The sequence below is a fragment of the Haliotis rubra genome, unplaced genomic scaffold, assembly GCF_003918875.1.
Source record: "Haliotis rubra isolate DU_JTF1 unplaced genomic scaffold, ASM391887v1 Scf92, whole genome shotgun sequence".
Lineage (NCBI taxonomy): Eukaryota > Metazoa > Mollusca > Gastropoda > Lepetellida > Haliotidae > Haliotis > Haliotis rubra.
In genome coordinates, this window is record NW_025767657.1 from 561,139 (window position 1) to 587,846 (window position 26,708).

The 26,708-nt window shown below is 40.7% G+C and overlaps 2 protein-coding genes across 2 annotated transcripts in view; one reads left to right on the forward strand and one right to left on the reverse strand.

Annotated features, from left to right (window-relative positions):
- The first annotated feature begins 466 nt into the window (after positions 1-466).
- LOC124264309 (macrophage mannose receptor 1-like) lies at positions 467-17,689 on the forward strand. Its single transcript, XM_046699057.1, has 4 exons — positions 467-629; positions 14,120-14,297; positions 16,094-16,317; positions 17,399-17,689. Exons 1-4 carry the CDS (start codon positions 572-574, stop codon positions 17,668-17,670), a joined length of 732 nt encoding a protein of 243 aa, XP_046555013.1. The 5' UTR covers positions 467-571; the 3' UTR covers positions 17,671-17,689.
- A 4,140-nt stretch (positions 17,690-21,829) lies between these two features.
- The window catches only part of LOC124264311 (chondroitin proteoglycan 2-like), a 34,039-nt gene continuing 29,160 nt past the window's right edge, over positions 21,830-26,708 (reverse strand). Inside the window, exon 4 of the mRNA XM_046699059.1 lies at positions 21,830-21,931. Within this exon, the coding sequence (XP_046555015.1) occupies positions 21,849-21,931 (83 nt within the window). The 3' untranslated portion in view covers positions 21,830-21,848. The remainder of the gene's footprint in view (positions 21,932-26,708) is intronic.

Below are 26,708 nucleotides of genomic sequence, written 5' to 3' on the forward strand. Positions count from 1 at the left end.
TAGTCGCCTCTTACGACAAACATGGTTTTCTGAAGATCGATTCTAACCCGGACCTTCACGAGTGGAAGCAGTCTGTAAACATGAAGAATAGTAATGGACAATTCATGACAAGCTGTTGGGTATGAAACGAGAATCAACCAACAACGAAGGAATTAACAGACCGGGTTGATTTCTTCGTCTTTAACTATGTTTAGGTCGAAAGTCAACGCCAAATGCTGCATCAGTAACTGAAAAGGAGATTCATTTTAGATATTTCGAAGAAACATAACTTTGAAACGTTCTTAACCAAGGGTTCTCAAATGCTTTGTTTAGAATAGATTCCATATATTGATTACACCCATCCCATGTGATGGTTAGTGACGCTGAAATCAGTGATTTATATTGAACAACCACTCCTGTATTGAACGTTTCAACCTCCTCCTTACCATAATACAATCACAGTGATGTGTCGTGGTTGCATTTCACTGGATGATTGATTACAGGGTAATTGTAGACTTCTCATTGTGCTATGGACTTGGAGGCATTCGGATGTGACGGTGCCATCACCTCAGAGTGAAGTACATTCGCCGAAATGAAGGAAAACCTCGTATGTCTGGTTTTAACCTTCTCTTCCTGGCTCTGTGTCACAGGTATGTACACATCTAGAATGTTCTTATTTTCACTTTTAACCAGTTGGTTGACATTTTTGTTGTTTAATGCCGCAGCAGTTTTTAGCTATATGGCGGCGGTTTGTAATTAATCGAGTTTGGAAAAAATGATCCAGTCATCAACAGCGTAAGCATCATCTACGTAATTGGAATACAATGACATGTGTCAACCAAGTCAGCGAGCCTGACCACCCGATCCCGTTAGTCGCCTCTTACAACAAGCATGGGTTACTGAAAATCAAATCTAACCCGGATTTTCGTGGATACATTAAAAATGAAACCGGTTTCTGTTTGAAACTTATTTCAAATACAGTCGACGCCTCGTCCGCCTGTCTCTTGCACTGATATTTAACCAATGTGTACATAGTCTCATAAGGAGGTGGACTTCGTTTCACGAAAGCAACTCAAAATTCGTTAAAGAAAGTTGTCAGACATATAAAACAGATCCTGAAGTGGTGCCTTTTGCACTGATTTTATATGTTTTCCTGTTTTCATGGTCACACGTTAGACTTTGTTGAAACGAAGGTTTGTGTCGTATCCGGTACAGGGACCCGTTTCACAAAGCGATTGTAGTGCTAAGGTGGTCTTAACTCCCATACTTTAACATAGACTTACGACAGTCGTAGCGCTAAGGTGGTCTTAACTCCCATACTTTAACGTAGACTTACGACAGTCGTAGCGCTAAGGTGGTCTTAACTCCCATACTTTAACATAGACTTACGACAGTCGTAGCGCTAAGGTGGTCTTAACTCCCATACTTTAACGTAGACTTACGACAGTCGTAGCGCTAAGGTGGTCTTAACTCCCATACTTTAACATAGACTTACGACAGTCGTAGCGCTAAGGTGGTCTTAACTCCCATACTTTAACAACTAGACTTACGACAGTCGTAGCGCTAAGGTGGTCTTAACTCCCATACTTTAACGTAGACTTACGACAGTCGTAGTGCTAAGGTGGTCTTAACTCCCATACTTTAACGTAGACTTACGACAGTCGTAGTGCTAAGGTGGTCTTAACTCCCATACTTTAACATAGACTTACGACAGTCGTAGTGCTAAGGTGGTCTTAACTCCCATACTTTAACGTAGACTTACGACAGTCGTAGCGCTAAGGTGGTCTTAACTCCCATACTTTAACGTAGACTTACGACAGTCGTAGTGCTAAGGTGGTCTTAACTCCCATACTTTAACGTAGACTTACGACAGTCATAAGGCTACGATAGCTTTGTGAAACGGGCCGCAGAACTATAAGAACCCATTCAAAATTTCATTTCCAAGTTTGGAACATGTTTTAATCAGGTGCTTCAGTGATGCCTTTTGCCGTTTTAGGAATTTTTGAGAATGTATATTTTACATGGCAACCAGTTTGACTTTGGTCGTGTTCGTTATGGAGTGTTTGTCCGGTCTATATCTATAAAACAAATAGGTTTTCGTCCTAGCAAGTGTTCACACGCAAAGATCTGGTTGTCAGCTGGCGCCTTTTCCTATTTAGAGGATTTTAAGTTTTATGTATTATTCCGTTTCCATGGCAACTGGTTTAACTTTGGTGGTGTTCGTAACGGTGTGTTTGTCCGGTCTATATCTATAAAACAAGTACTAGGTATTCTTCCTTGAAACTGTGCACACGCAAAGATCTGTTCGTCAGCTGGTGCCTTTTACTTTTTAGAGAATTTTACAGTTTTATTTATTTTCCCCTTTCCATGGCAACAAGTGTGACTTTGACTCTGCTGCTAGCAGTATGTTTGTACAGATCACACCTCGAAAAGTAATAAGTATTCTTAATGACACTTTGCACTCACAAAACTAGGCTCTCAACTGGCGCATTTCACTAATTAGGTTTTTATTTTTTTTATTTGTTCTGTTTCTATGGCAACTATATTTATTTCAACTCATTTTGGTGTGTACCTGACATAGAACCACTAATTCCAATACCATGGTATTGTGTTGATTTCTCAGTAATTATTCTTGTATTTGGAAAAAGTAGATTGAAATTCGGTCATCCATTTAGAATTTAAAGTAACAGTCAGATGATCAGTTATTTCGAATTTGTTCGGGTTCGGGCATTTGTCATGTTCTGATGACTCTTGGTATTCTCGAAGGTGTCCTGACGGAATCTGACCACATCTATGACTAATGCGTCAACTACTTTGACTAATGCATCAACTACTTTATAGAACGGTATATTTGTTATAAAGTACATGGAATAAACGTCATGTGTTGGCCAATTTCCGGGTGTTATTGAGTATTTGAAGCACGGGAATTCATTTGGAACCGACGGCGTCAGCCGGAGGTTTCAAATGAAATATTCCCGTGCTTCATATACTTAATAAAACACGGAAATTGGCCAACACATGATGTTTATCGACATTGTAAACACAAAAGTAAACCAAAAGGTTCACACACGTTTTTTGCGTCTGCACTCATTGACGTCGAGTACGGGTACAGAAGTGAAAGTGGCTGTCTGGAACTTGTAGCATTTGGAACTGCTCATTTGTGACGTCATTCGGACTTTACGTCACAATATGATTTGAATGACGTCATCACAGCTGACGACTTAACAATACAATGGTGTGAGCGATGTTTGTATGTATTAATACACAGCGAATTTCCGGAAATCGAATACCATTTTATCATGTTTTTCAACCAATCAGATTAAAGAACACAGTGACTGTTGGTTTACAATAACGTATACATGTATGGTACTTTTCAAAAGAAGGCGTATGAGGGTAAGTTGGAACTTTAAATATCTTTTACTTTACAGTCAATTTCAGAATGTTCAAGTGTGTCTCAATGTGAGAATAACAAAATGTTAATTGTGTTTTTATAACACTTGGTTACAGTGTTTAGAAATAAGAAGGAACTTGTTAATTTACATATACATATGCATATATTGTATAAGCTTTATTTCATGTGTGACGTGACCCGTGAAGATGGGGTTTGAATTGATCTTCAGTAACCCATACTTGCCGTAAGAGGCGACTAGCGGGATCGGGTGGTCAGGCTCGCTGACTTGGTTGACACTTGTCATCTTATCCCAGTTGTGTAGATCGATGCCCATGCTGTTAATCACGGGATTGTCTGGTCCAGACACGATTATTTACAGACCGCCGACGTTTATAGCTGGAATATGGCTGAGTGCGACGTTTAACAACAAACAAACCAAGTACAAACATTGAAAGTAGACCACTATAGTCATATGATTGTCATATTCCGCATTCAAATGATATAAAAGACCTTCAAATCTCTCCAAATAAAGCATTATAGTGAAAACGATAGGCATGCAAATATCACGACCTACACGGTGACCTTGACCTACAGCCTACGCCAGCAACTGAATGTCCACTGTGACCTGACATACACGTTCTCAACTGCGTGCACAAGACGTAAAATATCTCAAAAGAAATGATGCTCTGATGAAATTGACTAACTTACTTGACAAACTTTCACTTTCACCATTCGTTCGCCATTTCGCCGAGGTCGTTCGCCAATTCTTTCTCCGCCCCCAATGTCCTTGTATATAGTTATTCAACCTTTCAGTTAGTCTGTCTCTAATTAAATGGTAAACATGTTTTTACATGCCATGATATTGACACGACATTGTTACTTTTGTTCCATATAACGATAATGTACGCATGACAATCCTCTTTGATGTGTTGTCTGGCTGTGTTTGTTTGTCTATAGACAAACAGGCCGAAATATTGTATCATGCGTTTCAACACTTGATCAAGGACGCTGCAGTGTAAAATGGAAATGCTCTGCCCAACTTCCATATTTGTTTTCCATTACATTTGGATTATATCGATATTTTCTTCATTTGGGGATGAATAGCATCCTAAAAAAAAGATATGTAATTAATCAAATACAAAATTGTGTTTACGTGGGTAGTTATACTGTTTAAAATAACCCCTAAAAAGCAAGTTAATAGGGCTGCTGTCTCGAGTGAAGTTTGAAATTGATTTTTCTGAGGGATACAGAGTCGACCATGAACTCATCCATGTTTAATGTCGTCATGTCTTGTGAACACGCGTGTAATTAAGAAATACAGTTCGTTATACCACCATGTATAGTGTAATAAAGCACACTTTCGCCGTGAACTATTATAACGTTAAAGCACGAGGACACTTTAATAACGGTTTAATAGTTCACGGCGAAAGTGTGCTTTATTACACTATACATGGTGGTAGAGCGAACTGTATTTCTTTCCTAAGATGCCAAATTTAATACTTTCTAAGGATAATTACGATTAATCTAAGGCAGAAATCAAACCACGGCGTCGGTGACCTAAATTAAGAATCCAGGGCTAACCGACGCGCTGTTCTATTCACGCGTCTGACATTGTGACGTAATGCAAAAGTGTTCGATTACGAGGGGGCAGACTAGAATGGCGAAGTGACGCCAATACATTGTGACGTAATGCAAAAAGTGCACATTATCGTCTGATAAAGTACTTTCGGCACCTTTGATCTTTCACCGAAGCATCTTAGAATCTTTATTAGGAATTGGGGCGGCGGGGTGGTTAAAGCTTTCGCTTGTCATGTCAAAGACCGGGTTCGATTCCCAACATTGAGTACAATGCATGAAGACCTTTTCTGGTGTCCCCCGCCATGATGTTGCTGGAATAAGCTTAAATAATGTCACATTGTTAAACCACTAACTCACTGTAGTAGCATTACAAAATGATGACATCATGCACTTTTGACATGTAAATGTAGCAAAATCTTTCAAGAGCCCCTCCCGTGAAGGTCCGGCTTAGAATTGGTCTTCAGTAACCCATGCTTGTCGTAAGAGGTGACTAAGGGAATCGGGTGGTCAAGCTCACTGACTTATAGTTGGCTCATGTCATCTAATCCCAATTGCGTAGATCGATGCTCATGCTGTTGATCACTGGATTGTCTGGTCCAGACTCGATGATTTACAGACTGCCGCCATATAGGGGAATATTGCTGTGTGAGGCGCTTAACAACAAACAAAGAAAAATTAAGACTCACGCCGTCGTCATTAGAAAACCCTTCAGAATCTGCCTAGGGGTATATTGATGTTAACTCCCATTATACCCTTGTAACCTGGAAGAGTATACAGGTCAATACACCATAGCAACACAGATATACATGGATGTAAAACAACCAATACTGGACCGCTGAGGCGGTGTCACTATGGTGCTGTTGTCGAGCTTTGTCAACAGAGTCAACAAGAAGATGTACTGTTCTTGTAATGTACTCAGAACTTGGGAAGTTTTTGTTTTGTTTGTTCATTTCTTTGTTGTGTAACGCAACTATGCTTTCTCAGCTATATGACGACGGTGTTTTAAATGATCGAATCTGGAACAGACAATCCAGTGATTGGCATCGTGAACTTCGATCTAGGCATTTGGGATACGATGTCATCTATCAACAGACAGATAGATGTCATCTATCCCGTTGGTCGCTTCTTACGACAAGTACAATGTATGGGTTGCTGAAGATCAGTTCTGGCCGGATCTTCATGGTTATCGAATAAAAACGCTTCCACCTTGAAACTGTTATTTTTGAGACATAACAGTTTTACATCTAATCTAATGCAGGAGACCCGTTCTTACATGTAGAATACGCTTGCACCCTAAACTAATGAAGTACTACAATATACGAGGACACAGTTTTATATTTCAATAGATTAAATGCAACCAAAAAGCGATAATTGTCGAAATAAAGGGACATTTGACTTTGGCAATATGTGTTCATAACGTCACGTGATTCGTTTTAACAGGTTTTTAATCAAGACAATTCGGGGAACAGATTACAAAATTCAAAGTGTCGTTTATAAATAATAGCTGTTTACACGATTGAAAAAGCAGCTCACGGTATTGTGAACGTTATTCTAAATTCAAAACACCAAATAATTTTCCTTACCACCAGATTGCCCTAAAATATAAAGGCTCTATTCAAGCTGTTGGGGCGGTGGTTAAAGCGTCCGCTCGTCACGCTGAATACCCGGGTTCGAAACCCATTTCTGGTGTGCCCCTGCCGTGATATTGCTGGAATATTGCTAAATGCGGCGTAAAGCCATACTCACTCACTAAGTCATACACTCACTCAAGCTGTTGAAATGCAGTTTGACGTCTGTGACAATGTATTGTACTTATAAAGTGGAACACATGCCCCTTTGTGTATAATAATCCTTCCTGGTTGAAACTTGAAATATCTATCCCTTGTGGGGAAAAAATCCACACAGTCAAGCAGGACATTTTTTATTGAGTTATTTTATCACAAGGGATAGAGAATGAAAGATATTCACCCTCTGGCATACATTCATGACTGTATTGTGAATGGCCAATACGGCATTGTCTTGAATTGACCTCTTCAAATCTGGACTGACAAACCAAGTATATAGGTTTAAACTAGATTTGGTTTAACTGGTTGACAAACCAAGTAGGTGTAAACGTTATTTGGTTTAATTTTGTGTTATCTATTTTGGCAACACCACCACCACCCTTGATCCATTAGATACTGATTTGTAAGTAAGATATATACTTCGTAATTGATTGTATTTTTACTAATAATAAGCTCATTTGTTTCAGATTCCTTAATTTTAGTGAATGTTAAATCTTAAGAACACCATCCGGTACTAACTATGGGTCTTTCATGATGCTTACAGTTGGGGCTTTTGACAACTCTACCCTTTTCAAGACATCTTTACTTATTATTTCTAAACACAACACAGTTGTTTTTTAATAGTATACATGTTTTTACCTCGACAAGTTCTTTATAATCAGTCACAATAAATTTACGCTGCCTGCAAACAAGCTAAAAAGGCTAGGAAGAAGGCGGGAAAATATTTCCGTCAACCAACAGTATATTACTTCAACCACTTTAAAATTTCAAATGCCAAAGCTCGTCGTACATTTAAGCAAACAAAACGATAGACAAGACAGAACTGATTCTAAAACTACTTCACGAACACCTGTTTCTAAGGTTTGCAATATGGCGCAGAAGACTGGCAAAGGATCCAAATACAGTGTACACCATCTTAAGGAATATATCGGATATTGCAAAATAATAAGGTGAAACTTTGGCTAAGCATTCTTCGTGATCTAACTATATACCCGACACTGCAAGTACCCTCTGTTTAAGATTGTGGATACCTTACTCAGAAAGTACACTGACCTCTACCCCCACAAGCCTTGTTCCACACTCATTATGGCGGGCGCCAGACAGGTTTACAACAAATACAATATTTTACGTTTGGCACATTGCACACGTGTATTGAAGCCTTGACCTTCCCACTCCAGGCAGGGTATACCCTACTTTGGAGTGAGTGAGTTTAGGTTTACGCCGCACTCAGCAATATTCCAGCTACATGGCGGCGGTCTATAAATAATCGAATCTGGACCAGACAATCCAGTGATCAACAACATGAACATCGATCTACGCATGTCAGCCGTAAATTCTCATTTGTATACAGTGAGACTATTGTCAGGTCAAAGTTCGTTGTCAGTTTAAAAAAATATATAACTCACAAATGCTCAAACCAAAACATGAGTCTCATTAACCTATTCAGACAATGACCTACTTTTCAGCCGATCCGAATTTTCTCGTGTGAAAGTAAAAATAGACATAACAAACAACTATGGTTACACTGAATTCCAATTCATTGTTTCATAAAAAAATGGTATTTACAAATGCAGTTTAATTTTAAACTTTAATAACATTGTATTTCTATATTTATGGCGAGGTGTAGGCAGCATGACCTTAACAAAGACGTCACAGACCGCCCCTGTTTGATGACGTCGTAAAATGATGCATCTGGCACACTGGTTACACCTGTTATGTGTTTTTTTGCGCTTATTCAGTGTAGTTCTGTAAAGCACAATGTGATTGATATAATATCAAGTCCGTACCAGACCGCCAAACCTTTCTAGCGAGAGAGCCTCGTTTTGAGATTTCCACGATTTCCAGGTTTCCGTTTGTCAGAGCAGGCTTTGCGACAGAGCACGCTGCACGACGTGATTAATAATTATATATCCAGTTAAATGAATTGGTCCCCAAATTCTGGACTGGTTATTGTACTAAGTTGCGTAACGGGACGGGACCCAGTCAACAGGAAACGAGAATGCTGTTTAATCAATGTTATGACTTGATTCCATGATAGAGTCGCTCCTCAGCTTGCTATGCCTATGGCAAGAGATGACTTGATGGATCGGGTTGTCACACTTAATGACTCATTATACAGTGTCGCTCCTCACAATATAGATCTTCTACTATAAACAGGCTGCCGACAAAAAACAAACTGGAATATGTTTGAGTGTGGTGTTAACCAAAAACGAAAACCAAAATCCCAAACTAAGTGCAGCAAACAAGACGATATTCATATTCTACACTCGGGCATGCAAATCCAATTATAATGGCATGTAGATCAATTTATAAGGGCATGTAAATCCAATTATAAGGGCATGTAGATCAAATTATAAGGGCATGTAGATCAAATTGTAAGGGCATGTAAGTCAAATTATAAGGGCATGCAAATCTAATTGTAAGGGCATGTAGATCAAATTATAAGGGCATGCAAATCAAATTATGAGGGCATGTAGATCAAATTATCAGGGCATGTAAATCAAATTATAAGGGCATGAAGATCAAATTATAAGGGCATGCAATCCAATTATAATGGCAAGTAAATCCAATTATAAGGGCATGCAAATCCAATTATAAGGGCAAGTAAATCCAATTATAAGGGCATGTAAATCACATTATAAGGGCAAGCAAATCACATTATAAGGACATGCTTGTGGTTATAGTCGGGAATGTAAATAACACAAGTGTTTGCCACTGATATGGCAATGTCCCCCGCCGCTACAGAATGGAATATCTATATTTACTACTTTTTATTTTTGGGTCACATACAAGATGCCTGAAATGACTGGTGTCCGCATAATCACCCAATGTAGGCTGTCAAAAATACTTGAAACGTTGGGTGCAATGTTTTATTAGATATCCGCTTTAAAAAGCGGTCAAAGTATCGTGGTGACCTTGAAGATAAGGTCACCAAATTTGAAGACATTGGGTACAACATTTCATGAGATATCGCGTTAACAAGAGTTAAAAGTGTGCAAAGTGTCGTGGTGACCTTGAAGATGAGGTCAAGGTCACCCAAATCGACTGGTGTCTGCGTAATCCCCCAATGTAGGCTGACACCAAATTTGGAGACAGTGGGTACAACAGTTCATGAGATATCGCGTTAACAAGAATCGGGACGTACGTACGTACGGACGTGCGTACGGACATAGTCCCCCGTTCCGCGCTGCGGCGGGGGACAATTACACAGGCATGCAGGTCAGTATATTCGGGCATGCAGATATCTGCATTCGGACATGCAGGTCACAATACCTCCCCAGGTAACACATAACATTTTCGAAACGTATTCATAAGGTTTCAAAATACTTTTTCAAAAATATTTTCGTCAAAACGTTTCCGTAACGTTATAAACATGTTTCGCAACGATTTCTGATGTTATAATGTTAAAATGTTATTCAAAACTCATGCTACAACATGGATGAAACTATTTAACAACATATTATTGAAATGTTTCAAAAACGCTGCAGAAATGTTATGTAAGAACATATTTAATGAAATATTGTCATCATGTTTTAAAAATATTGTGGACATACATGCCAAATCACATTTTCGAGTTAGCTGGTTCCTCCCCAACTCCTACCCACGCATGCGCACGCACACGCACACACACACGCACACATACACAGAATTGTTGTTTGAAGATGTATTTCGGCCCATAGTTAAAGCTTAAGACGTTTGGTTTGACGATGCACTTGTAAAAGTATCCAAGTCTGCAAAGACATCCCAACCCCCACTTCCGATTCTGAAATGGACGCTCTCTTAGACAGCCTTCTACTGATTTCGTAATCGTGGGAGCAGTTGTCCCGCTTAGCTGCTCACAGGATCCGCTGAGGGCGTAAAGCCCAACTAACTCCCTCTCGTGACATATGCTATATTTGGGATTACACTTTCTTAGTAAATTACAGATTCTAGTACTTTTGTTGGGTTGAGTCCCATCCGGGATTCGAACCCACACCCTCAGGGTCAGGCACCTAATCGCCAGCACACAAAGTTAGACGCCTAGACCGCTCAGCCACCGCGGCTTCCACAAAAATGGAAGTCGGACAACTGGTAGTCTAGACTGCGGACTTTGTGTACCCCTCTGATAAGTGTTAATTGGCACGGCTCCCATTGCCGAAAGCTATGAAATACACAACGCCATTTAGAAAGTGGTCAAATGTAACATATGCTATATTTGGGATTACACTTTCTTAGTAAAATACACATTCTAGTACTTTTGTTGGGTTGAAAGAAAGTGTAATCCCAAATATAGCATATGTTACATTTGAACACTTTCTAAATGGCATTGTGTATTTCATAGCTCCCTCTCTATGATTAGCTATGGTATCTGTTGGTTAAAGCAGACAATACCATTCGGTTAATTTGATTCATACACGACTCGTACTGTTTGGTGTTTCCTTTACGATAGGAAAGTGTACCTCCGGCAGTTCTATTTTGGTCGACCCTGTTTCCTGTCAAAGATGGGTTGACTATACAGTTGACTTATTATCGACGTCTCTAACTCACTTACCATGTTCAGGTTGTTGCACGGGAAACAAGCTGCGAGGAAGGATTGATTAGTTCAAATTGACTCAATAAGGAATCTATTGTGAGAAATGGAATGGAGTACCTGGTAATTTCAAGTACGTTGAATTATAACGTCTGTGCGGAGGAAATCTATGATGTTTGCGTCATTCTAAGACGTATAGTTTAGCATTGAACCCTAGCGACGTAGGCAAAACATAATAAAGCCCTGACACACATAGACTCATGTTCTGATGGAAGTTGAGCAAATCAGTGGCACTTGAAGTATACATATTAGTCGTGGATTGGTTGTTGTTTAACACCGCACTGAGCAATATTCCAGTTATATGCCGGCGGGTTGTAATTAGTCGTGTCTAGACCGGAGTATCCACTTATTACACCATTAGGCCTTTTACATGACACGAAAGGTGTGTTTGTAATGATGATGATGATGATGATAGTGGTGGTGATGATGATGATGATGATGATGATGGTGGTGATGGTGGTGGTGGTGATGATGATGATGGTGGTGGTGGTGGTGATGATGATGGTGGTGATGATGATGGTGGTGGTGGTGGTGATGATGATGATGGTGGTGGTGGTGATGATGATGGTGATGATGGTGGTGGTGATGATGATGATGATGGTGATGATGATGATGATGATGATGATGATGATGATGATGATGGTGATGGTGGTGGTGATGATGATGATGGTGATGATGATGATGATGATGATGATGATGGTGGTGGGTGATGATGATGATGATGATGATGATGGATGATGGTGGTGGTGATGATGATGGTGATGATGGTGGTGATGATGATGATGATGATGATGATGATGGATGGATGGTGGTGATGATGATGGTGGTGATGGTGGTGGTGATGATGATGATGATGGTGATGATGATGATGATGATGATGATGATGATGATGATGATGATGATGATGATGATGATGATGGTGGTGGTGATGATGATGATGGTGGTGGTGGTGATGATGATGATGATGTTGATGGTGATGGTGGTGGTGGTGGTGATGATGATGATGATGATGATGATGGTGGTGGTGGTGGTGGTGATGATGATGATGATGGTGATGATGATGGTGATGTGTTGATGATGATGATGATGATGATGGGTGGTGATGGTGGTGGATGGATGGTGGTGATGATGATGATGGTGGATGATGATGGTGATGATGATGGTGATGTTGTTGATGATGATGATGATGGTGGATGGATGATGATGATGATGGATGATGATGATGATGTGATGGTGATGATGATGATGATGATGATGATGGTGGTGATGATGATGATGGTGGTGATGATGATGATGATGATGGTGGTGATGTGATGATGATGATGATGATGATGATGATGATGATGATGATGATGATGATGATGATGATGGGTGGTGGTGGTGATGATGATGTGATGATGATGATGATGATGATGATGATGGTGGTGGTGGTGGTGATGATGATGATGATGATGATGATGATGGTGGTGATGATGATGATGATGATGATGATGATGATGATGATGATGGTGGTGATGATGGTGGTGATGATGATGATGATGGATGATGATGGTGATGGTTGATGATGATGATGATGATGATGATGATGATGATGATGATGATGATGATGATGATGATGGTGGTGGTGGTGATGATGATGATGATGATGATGATGATGATGATGATGATGATGATGATGATGATGATGGTGGTGGTGGTGGTGGTGGTGATGATGATGATGATGATGATGGTGGTGGTGGTGGTGGTGGTGGTGATGATGATGATGATGATGATGATGATATTCCAGCTACATGGTCTGTAAATGATGGAGTCTTGACCATACACTCCAGGGATCAACAGCATGAGCATCGTTCTACGCAATTCGGATATGATGACATGTGTCAACCAAGTCAGCGAGTTTGACCACCCGATCCTGTCAGTTGCCTAGTTACGACACACTGAGATATAAAACATTGCATCAGATAATAACTGGTCTAACGTACCACCCGTATAACAAAAAGCACTGTGCGTAAAAGACAACACATTATTATTCATTATTACATAATATTTGTATAGCGTCAATATCCAGCTCAGCTTTGTTTTTCCCTCGATCATAGAATGTCAATCAACTCCCTGGGGATCATACAACTATACAAAATGAATCACTGAAAATCAGTGATGACACCAGGTGTTTGCGAAAATGGTAATCATGTTCTGTAGCACCGACTTCACGCACAATTTGTATAAAACGTAATTATCCTTCATATATTAATCATATTAATAAGTATGTAATACTCAACTGCATCGTGATGGTTATATTTCTTTCTTTTTGATAAAGAATTCACACTCATGGAAAATTTATAAACTCATTAACAGGTTCACACAGATCGTTAGACTAGTACCGCTTGACCTGACCACAACAAATACACCGAGTTATGTACTTAGTGCCAATTTGAGAGTATGTTTCAATTTGTGATATGGTATTAGTGTAGTTGAATGCCTGACCTTAGGGCCATGTCTGCCTTGGTTGGATGAAATGTGTGGGAATGACATTTAAAATAGCACAAGGACGTTTTACTTAATCCCACAATTAAATGTCGATCTTGCCTTCTTCCCCGTGAAAATTCGGGGTAGAAATGTTCTTCGCCAACCCATGCTCCTCCTAATAGGCTACAAACGGGATACAATGATCAGATTCGCTGACTTGTATCATCGTATCCCAATGACCTTTATGTTAATCACTGGATTGTCTGGTCCAGACGCGATTATTTACAGAACACCGTAAACAAGCTGGGATATTGCGGCGTTACACAACAAACAAACGTTTTTTATCTTCAGACTCCTATTGTCCTCTGGAAGGCGTGACTTCAACTGACCCTGACCTTTACCCCTGCCTCACCGTGTCACGTGACCAGCTCAGCTGGCTGGACGCCCTGCATGTGTGCGAGATCAATGGTGGGACGCTGGCAAAGATTGAAAGCATGAAACAACAGGACTACATCAAGTCAAATCAAAGGTCACATTACACGACTTACCATTATCACTTAACATGTTCCATCTGTTTTAGTTCTTTTACTATTCTGAGATAACCCGTCCTTCAAATACGCTGACAGAGGCCGATTTGCTACCCCAACATTGATCACATTACCTTAGTCGATATTACAAGTTGTTCACTGGTCTCGAGGGGGTCATGGGCTGATGTACCCTCTATGTTTGTTTGTGTTCCCTGAACCCGAGGGCCCAGTGAACAACGTATTTATCTTACCGAACACCTCAATGGTAATTTTGAACTGTTTGAAGCACGGGTATCGAATCATAGTATGGAGTACCAGAAGACAAGAAAAACAAATTTAGAGTTATCTCCCTTCCATCGATTTGCATTTGCAAAATATCGGTAATTTCCGTACATCATACGTGATTCAATGTTATTCGAGATAAAGAATTACTACTACGAAGTACCCAAAGAGTTCGGCATTCCAAGCGGGGTACATAGCAAATGTTACTCGCTTGTAAGCGGGGTACATTGAAAATAATAGAAGAGCGCTCAGCCAATCAGAAAACGACATTTATGTGTGAGGTAAGATAAGATTGGAAATACCGTCCTTGTTTGAATGTTGTTGACATGCTTTGAGTAGTATGTTTATCTGTTGTATTCATCGTCCTTTTCAGTTGGGCCACATACCGGTATTCAACCATTCTAGTCGAATCATATTTATAATACTAGCAAAATCCATACATATAGTCAACAAAGAATGAAATGAAACAGCATTACAGCATTTTATTGCAAGTGCCATAACAGGGGCGGTGGGGTAGCCTGATGGTTAAAGCGTTCGCTCGTCACGCTGAAGACCCGGGTTCGATTCCCCACATTGGTACAATGTATGAAGCTCATTTCTGGTGTCCCCCGCCGTGATATTGCTGGAATATTGCTAAAAGCAGCGTAAAACCAAACTCACTCACTCACTCAGTGCCATAACTCGTGACTGACATCATGAGCATTGATCTACCTAATTTGGATTCGGTGCATCAACCAGGTCAGCGAGCCTGGGTCCTGATCCACAAAGCCTTCTTAGCGCTACATTCGTAAGCCTATGATAAATTATAGACGTACGACAGGTCGTAACGTTACGAACGCTTTGTTCGTAACGTTAAGAACGCTTTGTGGATGGGGGCCTAGACCACTGCATCCCACTGTTCGCCTCTAACGACAAGCCATGGGTTGTTGAAGGCCAATTCTGTCGCGCAACTTCACGGGTAGCCAGTGTTATCGAGCGCTAAATAGAAACCTATTGGGGTCTGGATTACACATAGGCCCGAGTAACCGATCCAGGACGAAAGAGTCGACTGAATAGTGAGTATAGTTTTACGCCGCTGTTAGCAATATTCCAGCAATATCACGGCGGGGACACAAGAAATGAGCTTCATACATTGTACCGATGTCGGAAATCGAACCCGGGTCTTCGGCGTGACGAGCGAACGCTTTAACCATCGGGCTACCCCACCGCCCCTGTTATGGCACTGGCAATAAAATGCTCTAATGTTGTTTCATTACATTCTTTGTTGACTATATGTATGGAATTTGCTAGTATTATAAATATGATTCGACTAAAATGGTTGAAAGGGAGCCAAGAAATGGGCTTCACATATTGTACCCATGTGGGGAATCGAACCCGGGTCTTCGGCGTGACGAGCCAACGCTTTAACCACTAGGCTACCATAACACCCAAAGCGATTGGATAACTAAATGGTACGCTGATCATGCTTGGTGAATTGGTTGATAACATGTCATGATATCCTTGTATTACCTTACAGAAACAAAGAGTACACATGGTTTGGAATGAACGATTTGGCAGCTGAAGGGGACTTCGTGTGGACTGACGGCAACAACGTGACTTGGTTCAACTGGGAACACAACCAGCCGAATGGCGGGGATGAACAGAACTGTACCTCGATTAATGAAAAATATGAATGGGAGGACAAAGAGTGTGAAGAACTTTACTATTATGTCTGTGAAATAACCTCTGACAACGAACCAGGTGGGTATAGCTGGGTCACCACATATGACAATATTGAGTGAGTGAGTTTAGTAGTCTACGCCGCTTTTAGCAATATTCCAGCAATATCATGACTGTGGACACCAGAAATGGGCTTTACACATTGTACCCATGTGGGGAATCGAACCTGAGTCTTCGGCGTGATGAGCGAACGCTTTAACCATTAGACTACGCTACCGCCCGTATTACTACAATAATCTGGGTTACGATCCACAAAGCGTTCGTACTGTAACGACATTCGTAAGTCTGTGGTAAACTGTAGAGTTATGACAGGTCGTAACGTTACGAATGCTTTGTGGATCGAACCCTGAATGAGCCTTTCAAAAGGACATTTAGAAGTGGAATACATAAGAAAAGCAAGTTTTATAGATGTCAATGTCTTTATTGGAATAAAGGAATATTGGAATATTGCTAAGAAGTTAACATCCATAAATCTTGCTTTTCTTGAAACCTGAATATATATTATTTCAATTGTAAATCCATCTCATTAAAGGCAGCGTTGATTTACGGAATGCAGTTTTCAATTAATTATTTCCATGTGGCGGTCGGTTTTTTCAGACAACATACTGTGGCGGCTGGGTAGCCTGGTGGTTAAAGCGTTCGCTCCTCACGCTGAAGACGCGGGTCGATTCCCCATGTGGATACAATGTGTGAAGCCCATTTCTGGTGTCCTCCGCCGTGATATTGCTGGAATATTGCTAAAAGCGGCGTAAAACCATACTCACTCACTCACTCAGACAACATACTTGTTCTGAACCGATAAGGTTTGTCTGTTGTTTAATGCCGCTCTCAGCAATGTTTCAGCTGTATGACGGCGATCTGTAAATTACTGAACCAGACAATCCAGTGATTGACTCCATGCTCATCGATTTCTACAAAGCGGCGATATATAGGCCATTGTACTGAAGACCAATATTCATAATGTGACATGAGACATATATTTTTCTTTTTTTTTCATAGTGCATTACAGGCTGATGAAAATTAAAACGTCTGTGTTTGCAGATTGTACCTTGATTGTACCTTGTTCCGAAAAACAAGATCTAACGTTTTTTGTCTTTCCCAGTGAACAACGTGTATGACCCTACGAGTCCCCAGATCGTTGACAAGGAAGCCACGTTAAAGACACCGGATTCATCCCGAGATATTGAGTTGCTGAGTCTGCTGAAGGTCGAGGACGAATTAGTGTGTGTTCTGCATTGTCTTTACAATCCCGATTGTGTAGTTCTGGGTTATGGGCCGTTCAAGACTCAACCCAATTGTCTTCTGTACAAATCATCACCCGGTGGTTTTGCTCCGCTCTTCAGAGGATGGAACGTGTATCGGATCACTGGATAGACGCTGTCAAATACTACTGGATCCGTGTAGAGACGGATGCGGGTGGAGTGTTGTGATCCGTGTGTTTCACTCCGGCTCAGGACGCGACAGCATATGTGATAAAATCCCCAATAACTGTAGATTAATTATCTCGATAATTTATTATTATGTTACAGATGGGTCATTATTTGACTTGTCCACAACTAACCACTTGTCACTTCAGCGAGGTAGCATCTCTAAGGATTGGGGTAGGTATTGAGGGGTGGGGGCGTGAAGGTCCGGGTTAGAATTGGTCTTCAGCAACCCATGCTTGTTGAAAGAGGCGACTAACGAGATCGGGTGGTCATGCTCGCTGACTTGGTTGACACATTTCATCGTATCACAATTGCGCAGGTCGATACTCATGCTGTTGATCACTAGTTTGTCCGGTCCAGACTCGATTATTTACAGACCGCCGCCATATACATTGTAGTTGGAAAATTGCTGAGTTCGGCGTTAGACAACAAAAACAACAAGGGATTTGGGAAGAATAAAACAATAACCTTTAAATAGAACACAAACATAGTCTCGGCGGTGTAGCTATCTTGGATGTGACGTCAACTTTCAAATGTCAACGACAGCCTCGTAACTTACGTTGCTGCCAGCATTGCTATTCCAAAATTTTCTGCACAAGCACTGAGTACAAGAGTACCAGCACATATGAAACAAGTGACTAATTTTTTCACATCAGTTGACTTTTCACACATTACATCAGTCTCAACCTGAATGTTAATGCAATGAAAATCCCAAGCTAGACTTTTTCCAGAAACAGTGATTAAATGAATAGACCAGGTGTTCGCGAAGACACCCAGAGAAGTTTAAAAAAAATAATAACTGCAAAAACACTAACAGAAGATTCTAAATAACGAAATATGCTGACACCATGAGGATAACATTCATGCTAAGATTCAGCACCTTCAACCCTGCAGTTTCAGGAAATGTAATATTTTCAGAGCCTAAAACTCTTTTTGAATAGGCATTTCAATATGGCTGACGTGGCGGCCATATTGCGAATCGGACTCGAAGTCATGAACAAGTTCAGGTTTCATCATTTAGGGAAGAAGCATGCGAAATTTCAGCTTCACTAGTCCATTGGCTTTGGAGAGTAAATGATTATAAACGACGACAACCATGACATATATATTGTCAGGTGATTGCTCCAATATGGATCCATGTAACATGATAATCTGTAGGAAGAATGGTAGCCCGTTGTCAAGACAGTTAAACATCAGAGCACCACAAATCTTCTATAGGTAATAATGTTTAGAAAAGAAATAGAATAGCAATGTGCTTAATAAGTATATGATCAGTCACATGTGTATAGCATGCGAGTGTTTATGTTCACCATTTTTGTCTTATTATGAACTCGTTACTTTATTTATTGTAACCCCTCAGCAGGATTGATACCCATGAAGCATACATTCTTGTTTCACCTGGACGATTGGTTTCTGTTCACTATGCTGACAGACTACAGTTGATATTATCTACGATAGAATTCTCGAAGTTCTGATATAATTCCAGATGTTTGCTTCAAAGATAGTATTGTTTTCTGATAAGATTATTAACTAAAATAGCTGACGAACTTGAAATTTAATTTATTCTTTATCTTTAATGCAAAAATACTATTTTCGTCAGTAGAGCAGTATCTTCTTTGTATCCTAGTGATAGCTCCATTTCTGGTGTCCCCCGCCGTGTCATTGCTGGCATATTAAAACGGCGTAAAACAAAACTCACTCACTCACGGGATAGCTGAGAGGTCGTGTGAGTGTGAGGGTATCTCTCTTGTACTTCCGTATCAAATACATAGTAAACTATGACTTGTGTTGCCGAAAACACATTTACCAAATAGACAGTGGATGTGTATCCTTTCAAAAAGAATTTAACAGTGTTAAAGGAAAACGACAAGGATTTTACAGGTATTCCATTAAACTCGACATAAACATATATACTCAGAGGCGTAAGTTATTGTGACATGGATTTTCTCATTGGTATTCTTGTGATTGAAAGTTTGGATTTGAACCAGAGGAACAGTGAGTTAAAATGGTAAAAGTAACATTTCCAAGACGTTGTTAGATTTGTTCGAAATTTGCAAAAATGCGTGCTATATTCGTTAAATTATGGCTAGGAATGTCCTCTGTAAAATGTCAGACAACCACATGTTTATCATTTCCTGTCAGGTTTTTTTTCTGCATTTCTCAAGATTGCACTATTTAAACACCGTTCTGTAACAAGTTCGACATACCCTGCCCTTGGGAAAATGACAGATGGAACGCTACAGATATGCCTCAGTCTGGTAGCTCCCAGCGTGACGTGGCGAGTCGATTCGACGTCTGTAGCAACACCATTTTGCACTTACGTTTTCAGCAAAACAATCAATGTTTGACAGTCTGGAGGTGAGGGCGTTATGGTCTGGGGTGGGATAACGGCTTCAGCAAGGACGCCAATGATTGTGAGGGGAAGTGGAATGCTGTGAGGTTTCTTTCGCGACAGTAAAAGTATTATACAGATTCTGTGTGTTGTTTGTGTGCCACAACGTTTGCTTTTGTGTATTAAAGACCAACTGGGAGACTTTTCTCACCACAAACTGGATTTTAATTTTGTTCTCAGATTCAAATAAAAAGCACGTAAGAAATATATCTTTTAAAATTCTCCAATAAGGTGTGAATGTGTTTAGATTACATGTATTTTACATGTTCAATGTAACTCATATTAGTTATTTACTTGTTATACTTTATCTGTTATACGAAGCTTGACCGAAGAACCTGCTTGAGTAGCATTTTAGAAGTTGAGACGTACAATATAGAACAAATTTTATGGATAACAATATTTCTTGAGTGCGACGTTTCGATACAGATTCTTGTACCGTTATGACGAATGATACTTGAAAATATTGAACACATATAAGCATAAGTCATGGTGATAAAAATGACAGCACTAAATACGTAAAAGTGTGGTCAGTTTTAATTACCGGATTGATGTGCTTTTAAAAATCATAAGCATCTTGCACTATTTCATCCAATCAAAGCTCTCACATGACTCCGTCTCTTCAGCTGTTTACAAGCGGACTTACTCAGCGAGCAAGTGTTTCTGATTTAGTGTAGTAGAACCTGATGGTATACTCTTCGTGAGGTACGGTGCCAAAGCACCTAAAACGTTCTCAAGCAGCTGCAGGCAGTGACTACAACATGGTGGCAGTTAGACACTATGAGCTTCTTTTTAGGCGTCCAGATTAGTTCTGACACGTCGGTCCCGAGATGTTGGTCTCAGGTCAGAAAGCAGGGTCGGACACCTCAGCTGGATATTAATATGGATTTCACAGTGTCCTATCGCGTAGAACTAGATTCGGCACGCGCATTAAGCACACAACACTGTAGCCAATGAGAGCGGCAAACCCTTTTCATATCTATACGAAATCGCTGCTAAACATATGGTCGCGGTCGGTATATGACTGAAGAATCTTTTTGTGAATATGAGTAAACATGGTTTTGTACAGCTTTAAGCAATATTCTAGCAATATCACGGCTGGGGACAACAGAAATGGGGTTTCACACATTGTACCCATGTGAGGAATCGAACCCGGGTCTTTGGCGTGACGATCGAACGCTTTAACTACGGAGCTACACCACCACCCCTGGCCCTTAAAGAATGGTTCGTCTTTTGCCCTCAACACTAGCTGCCTTGAAGAGACGTTTCATTGTCCTGTTTAATGAGTGTGACCAAATGGTACACTTAAACGGTGTAAAGTAGAATCTGAAATGAAATACATAAGCTCCAATTCAATGTTAATGCATAGTCAAAATTTCAGTGCTTTCTTCTATAAATACCATTTTACAATAAGTCCAATATTACAATAACAGGCGAATACATAAGGAGAATTACGTTTGGCTTTGCATCTAGATTATAGTCACATCTTCATATGCACAAGGGGCGGTGGGGTAGCCTAGTGGTTAAAGCGTTCGCTCGTCACGCCGAAGGTCCGGGCTCGATTCCTTACATGGATACAATGATGGAAAGCCCTTTTCTGGTATCACCAGTCGTAATATTGCTGGAATGTTGCTAAAAGCGGCGTAAAACTAAACTCACTCACTCACTATAACAGGATGTCCTTTGATCAGCAACACAAATTAAAATGACATAAATATGCCGCCATGTTATATTTATTAACAGGAGAGACACGTGCCACAGGGCGGTGCGACGTTGTTGGGCCAGTTGCAAAGCTGGTTGATTGGGTCGAACACAAGACCTGAAACAGAAAAATAGCTATTGTTGACGCCGAACACGATTGTCTCCATATTTTGGGCGCAGAAGCAGTTCATACAGTCATACCCAGTTCTTTTATACCTCGGGGCGGGCGCTCGTAACGCATAACCCATGCTAATCGTAATAGGCGACTATCGGGATCGGGTGGTCAGGCTCGCTGACTTGGTTGACACATGTCATCGTATCCCAATTGCGTAGATCGACGTTCATGCTGTTGATCCCCGGAATGTCTGGTCCAGACTCGATTATTTACAGACCGCCGCCATATAGCTGGAATATTGCTGAGTGCGGCGTAAAACTAAACTCACTCACACACTCACTCGTAACGCACAAGGCCCGGGTTCAATTCCCCACATGAGTACAATATGTGAAGCCCATTTCTGGTGTTCCCCGCAGTGATATTGCTGGAATATCGCTAAACGTGGCGTAAAACCAAACTCACTCACTCTTTTATCACTCGGGTGGCATTTTACATTTTTAGCACATGCCCGACGCTTCGTGATTTGGGAACACATGCCATGACTTGGGAGTGTATTTTACTTAGAGGCTTCTTTTCATGTACATTTTCATGTTCATTTCATGTACTTCGAAAAAGGAGCGAAGGAACAAGAATAAGCAGAAATTAAGAAGATTAAACTGTTGGAGATTACTTACTATATAGAGATAGAACTATAATCAACAGGTGGGAAACAATTAGCATGTGAATCAGTTTGTAGATTCAATATACTTGTGTACAGACAGGAATATATTTTTATTTATGTCAATGGAAAAGCCTACCGCCAAAAGTAAGAAACAGTCCGTCGGTATCTTCTTTTAAAAACTGTCGTATCAGAGCAATCCGCGTTGCCACCGACATATGACAATTGCGGTAAGAGATACACAAACGTATTGCACACTAGATTGAAGCATAGTTGCAGCACATTAAGTTCTGACCTGTTTCGGGTTAACTTATCTGATATTATTGCCTGTCAATGTGGCGCGCCATGCGAAAATTCATTTCATTTCTTTTTCGAATGTATTTTATATGATGACTTCAGAAAATTGCTATTCTCAGATATTGACAAGTGACAAGTGACAAGTTTATTTGCATTTGAGGCCTCCTGGCCCATAGAGCTAGGATACCAACATCATCACACTGTGCGCAAGATATACTGATCTACAATGCAAGACCACTTAACATATGAAACATTTCTTTTGAAAAACAATGATATCTTCTTCATACGAACAGAATATGTTGTTAACATTGAGACAAATTTATCAAGGGATGGATTGTTATAATATTGTTGTACAAAAAGATCTCTACATGTCTTATAATAAGGACATAACAGAAGGAAAAAAAAGTCATCTTCAACAGATGCTGCACCACACTTGGTTATGATCTTCCAAACACACGTAGTAACTAAACACTCAATTTATGCAATGCACAACAAAATATTTAGTACACTCTTAAGAGATCCTTTAACTGGAACAGCTTTAATGCATACTTCTTACAAGTAATACAGTCGGCAAGATATATTGATTTACAATGCAAGACTAATTAACATCATACATTTCTTTGAGGAACAGTGATATCCTCTTTATAAGATCAGAATTTCTTGTTGACATTAGTGAGACTAACTTATCATGGGATAGATTGGTATAATAATATGGTGGTACAAACAGTTCTCTACATGTTTTATAATGAGGACATAACAGAAGGAAATGAAATTCATCTTCAACTGATGCCGCACTACACTTTGAGCATAACAGTTGGTTATCGTTCAAACGTTTAAAACGTAGCTACTGAACATTGAATTTATGCAATGCACAACGAAATGTATAGTACACTCTCACGAGATCCTTTGACTGGAACAACTCTAACACATACTTCTTACAAATCATACAGTGCGCAAGATATCCCGGTGTCAGGGGTTTTCGACGATGTAAGACAAAAACGTATTTTTTATCTGTAATATCATTTAAAGTTTTTATTTTACTAACCTCGACTGATAAAGGATATATTCATCTATTTCACACAAAAATATCAAGTGTTTCCTACAAAAATAGCGTTGATGACATCGTATCGGCGAAACTGTTGCCGTTCGTAACATCCGGGTATTTTGTATGGGTTTTCGACGATGAGCCATACTTTTTGCTCCACACTGCGAGGGAGTGTTGTGATCACGTGGCTTCCTATTTATATACTGCCTGTCACCAGCAGGCGACTGATCTTACTAAATTTTCGCTTGCTATGTTTTGTTATAAAGGGAACTGATTTTTGCATCGTAAGTGGTATTAACGATCTCGGGTAAATAATATTGATGTTTGTTTGCTTTTTACATAACTTTACTTCCCGATTTCCATTGTCAATAAAACTTCTCACGACAGCGACTGGGCACCCGCCCTACCAGTGAAACTGTTTGTGCACACCGATCGCACACGTACTCCCCCGATGTAGCGCGTGCAATGCAATCGTCGAAATCACCAGAACGTCGAATTCAGCTCGTGTTGGGATATATTTAAGACAAAACGTAATTTTTATCTGTAATATCATTTAAAGTTTTTATTTTACTAACCTCGAGTGATAAAGGATATATTCATCTATTTCACACAAAAATATCAAGTGTTTCCTACAAAAATAGCGTTGATGACATCGTATCGGCGAAACAGTGGCCGCTCGTAACATCCGGGTATTTTGTATGGGTTTTCGACGATGAGCCATACTTTTTGCTCCGCACTGCGAGGGAGTGTTGTGATCACGTGGCTTCCTATTTATATATTGCCTGTCACCAGCAGACGACTGATCTTACTGAATTTTCGCTTGCTATTTTTTGTTATAAAGGCAACTGATTTTGCATCTAAAGTGGTATTAACGATCTCGGGTAAATAATATTGATGTTTGTTTGCTTTTTATATAACTTTACTTCCCGATTTCCATTGTCAATAAAACTTCTCACGACAGCGACTGGGCACCCGCCCTACCAGTGAAACTGTTTGTGCACTCCGATCGCACACGTACTCACCCGATATAGCGCGAGCAATGCAATCGTCGAAATCACCAGAACGTCCCAATGTTGTGTACAGGAAGTCGACAGATTCGGGGCGGAAGTTGCATGGTGTGGTGCTTTCTGTGGAACAACCGTTCCCGACTTCTGGTCATCCGTGGAAACCTCACAGCTGCTGCTTACCGCGACCAGGTGCTCACCCCTGAACTCGTTCCTTTCATGGCGGCTCATGGCCAAGGCCTACAGTTCCAGCATGATTATGCTCGGCCGCATACCGCGATGTTGACACGAAATTTCCTTCAAAACGCTGGAATCAACGTCATGGACTGGCCATCGAGGTCCTCTGACCTTAATCCAATAGAGCACGTTTGGGATGCACTTTGGGAGAAGGCTTCGTGGTCTTAGGAACCAACCTCAGAATTTGCAGGATATTGGCGCTGCCTCTGCACAGAGCAATGGTGCAGAATCCCCAACCACGTGTTCACAAGCATCAGGTAGTCGATGAGGAGACGGTGTTTGGCAGCGGTGAAGGCGCGGGCCGGCCATACACGATATTGAACTGGAGACATTTCGCGTTTTGATTCTTGTGACTTAACATTCTGTATACCCATGTTTTGGAACGGCGGTGTAGCTTAATGGAACTGATGGCACTGTCAGTGTATTGAGTACATCACACAGATCTCAGCAATGAAATAATAACAATTTAACCATCTTACCATCTCTTTGTTCTTTTATAGTGCCCTGAAGAAAGAATGTGAAGTTTCTTTTTGACTCAGTATCTCTGTTTAAACATAGGCAGGAAATCTTGATATTACCACATTCTTGGCTTTCTTCCAGGCATATAAACAAATTCGAATCTAGGAAAACGTTAGCAAAACCCACTCAAACCCATCCATTCGTCGTGCAAATGACGTTAGTGCCAAATCAGGTTTTGCACGTGCAGTCGATCACGTGATCTTCGCATCGAACGGCAGGCATAGAGTCTGGAGACGACGTCGTGAACGGTATGCCCAATGTTGTGTACAGGAAGTCGACAGATTCGGGGGCGGAAGTTGCATGGTGTGGGGTGCTTTCTGTGGGAACAACCGTTCCCGACTTCTGGTCATCCGTGGAAACCTCACAGCTGCTGCTTACCGCGACCAGGTGCTCACCCCTGAACTCGTTCCTTTCATGGCGGCTCATGGCCCAGGCCTACAGTTCCAGCATGATAATGCTCGGCCGCATACCGCGATGTTGACACGAAATTTCCTTCAAAACGCTGGAATCAACGTCATGGACTGGCCATCGAGGTCCCCTGACCTTAAACCAATAGAGCACGTTTGGGATGCACTTGGGAGAAGGCTTCGTGGTCTTAGGAACCAACCTCAGAATTTGCAGGAACTTGGCGCTGCCTTGCAAGAGCAATGGTGCAGAATCCCCAACCACGTGTTCACAAGCATCAGGTAGTCGATGAGGAGACGGTGTTTGGCAGCGGTGAAGGCGCGGGGCGGCCATACACGATATTGAACTGAGACATTTCGCATTTTGATTCTTGTGACTTAACATTCTGTATACCCATGTTTTGGAACGGCGGTGTAGCCTAATGGAACTGATGGCACTGTCAGTGTATTGAGTACATCACACAGATCTCAGCAATGAAATAATAACAATTTAACCATCTTACCATCTCTTGTTCTTTTATAGTGCCCTGAAGAAAGAATGTGAAGTTTCTTTTTTGACTCAGTATCTCTGTTTAAACATAGGCAGGGAAATCTTGATATTACCACATTCTTGGCT

Bases quoted from the DNA above. Each gene is read 5' to 3' on its own strand.
- LOC124264309 (XM_046699057.1), top strand. From the start codon at position 572: ATGAAGGAAAACCTCGTATGTCTGGTTTTAACCTTCTCTTCCTGGCTC. The intron at 630-14,119 runs GTATGTACACAT...TTTTATCTTCAG, and splicing joins TTCCTGGCTCTGTGTCACAG to ACTCCTATTGTCCTCTGGAA. The intron at 14,298-16,093 runs GTCACATTACAC...ATTACCTTACAG, and splicing joins TACATCAAGTCAAATCAAAG to AAACAAAGAGTACACATGGT.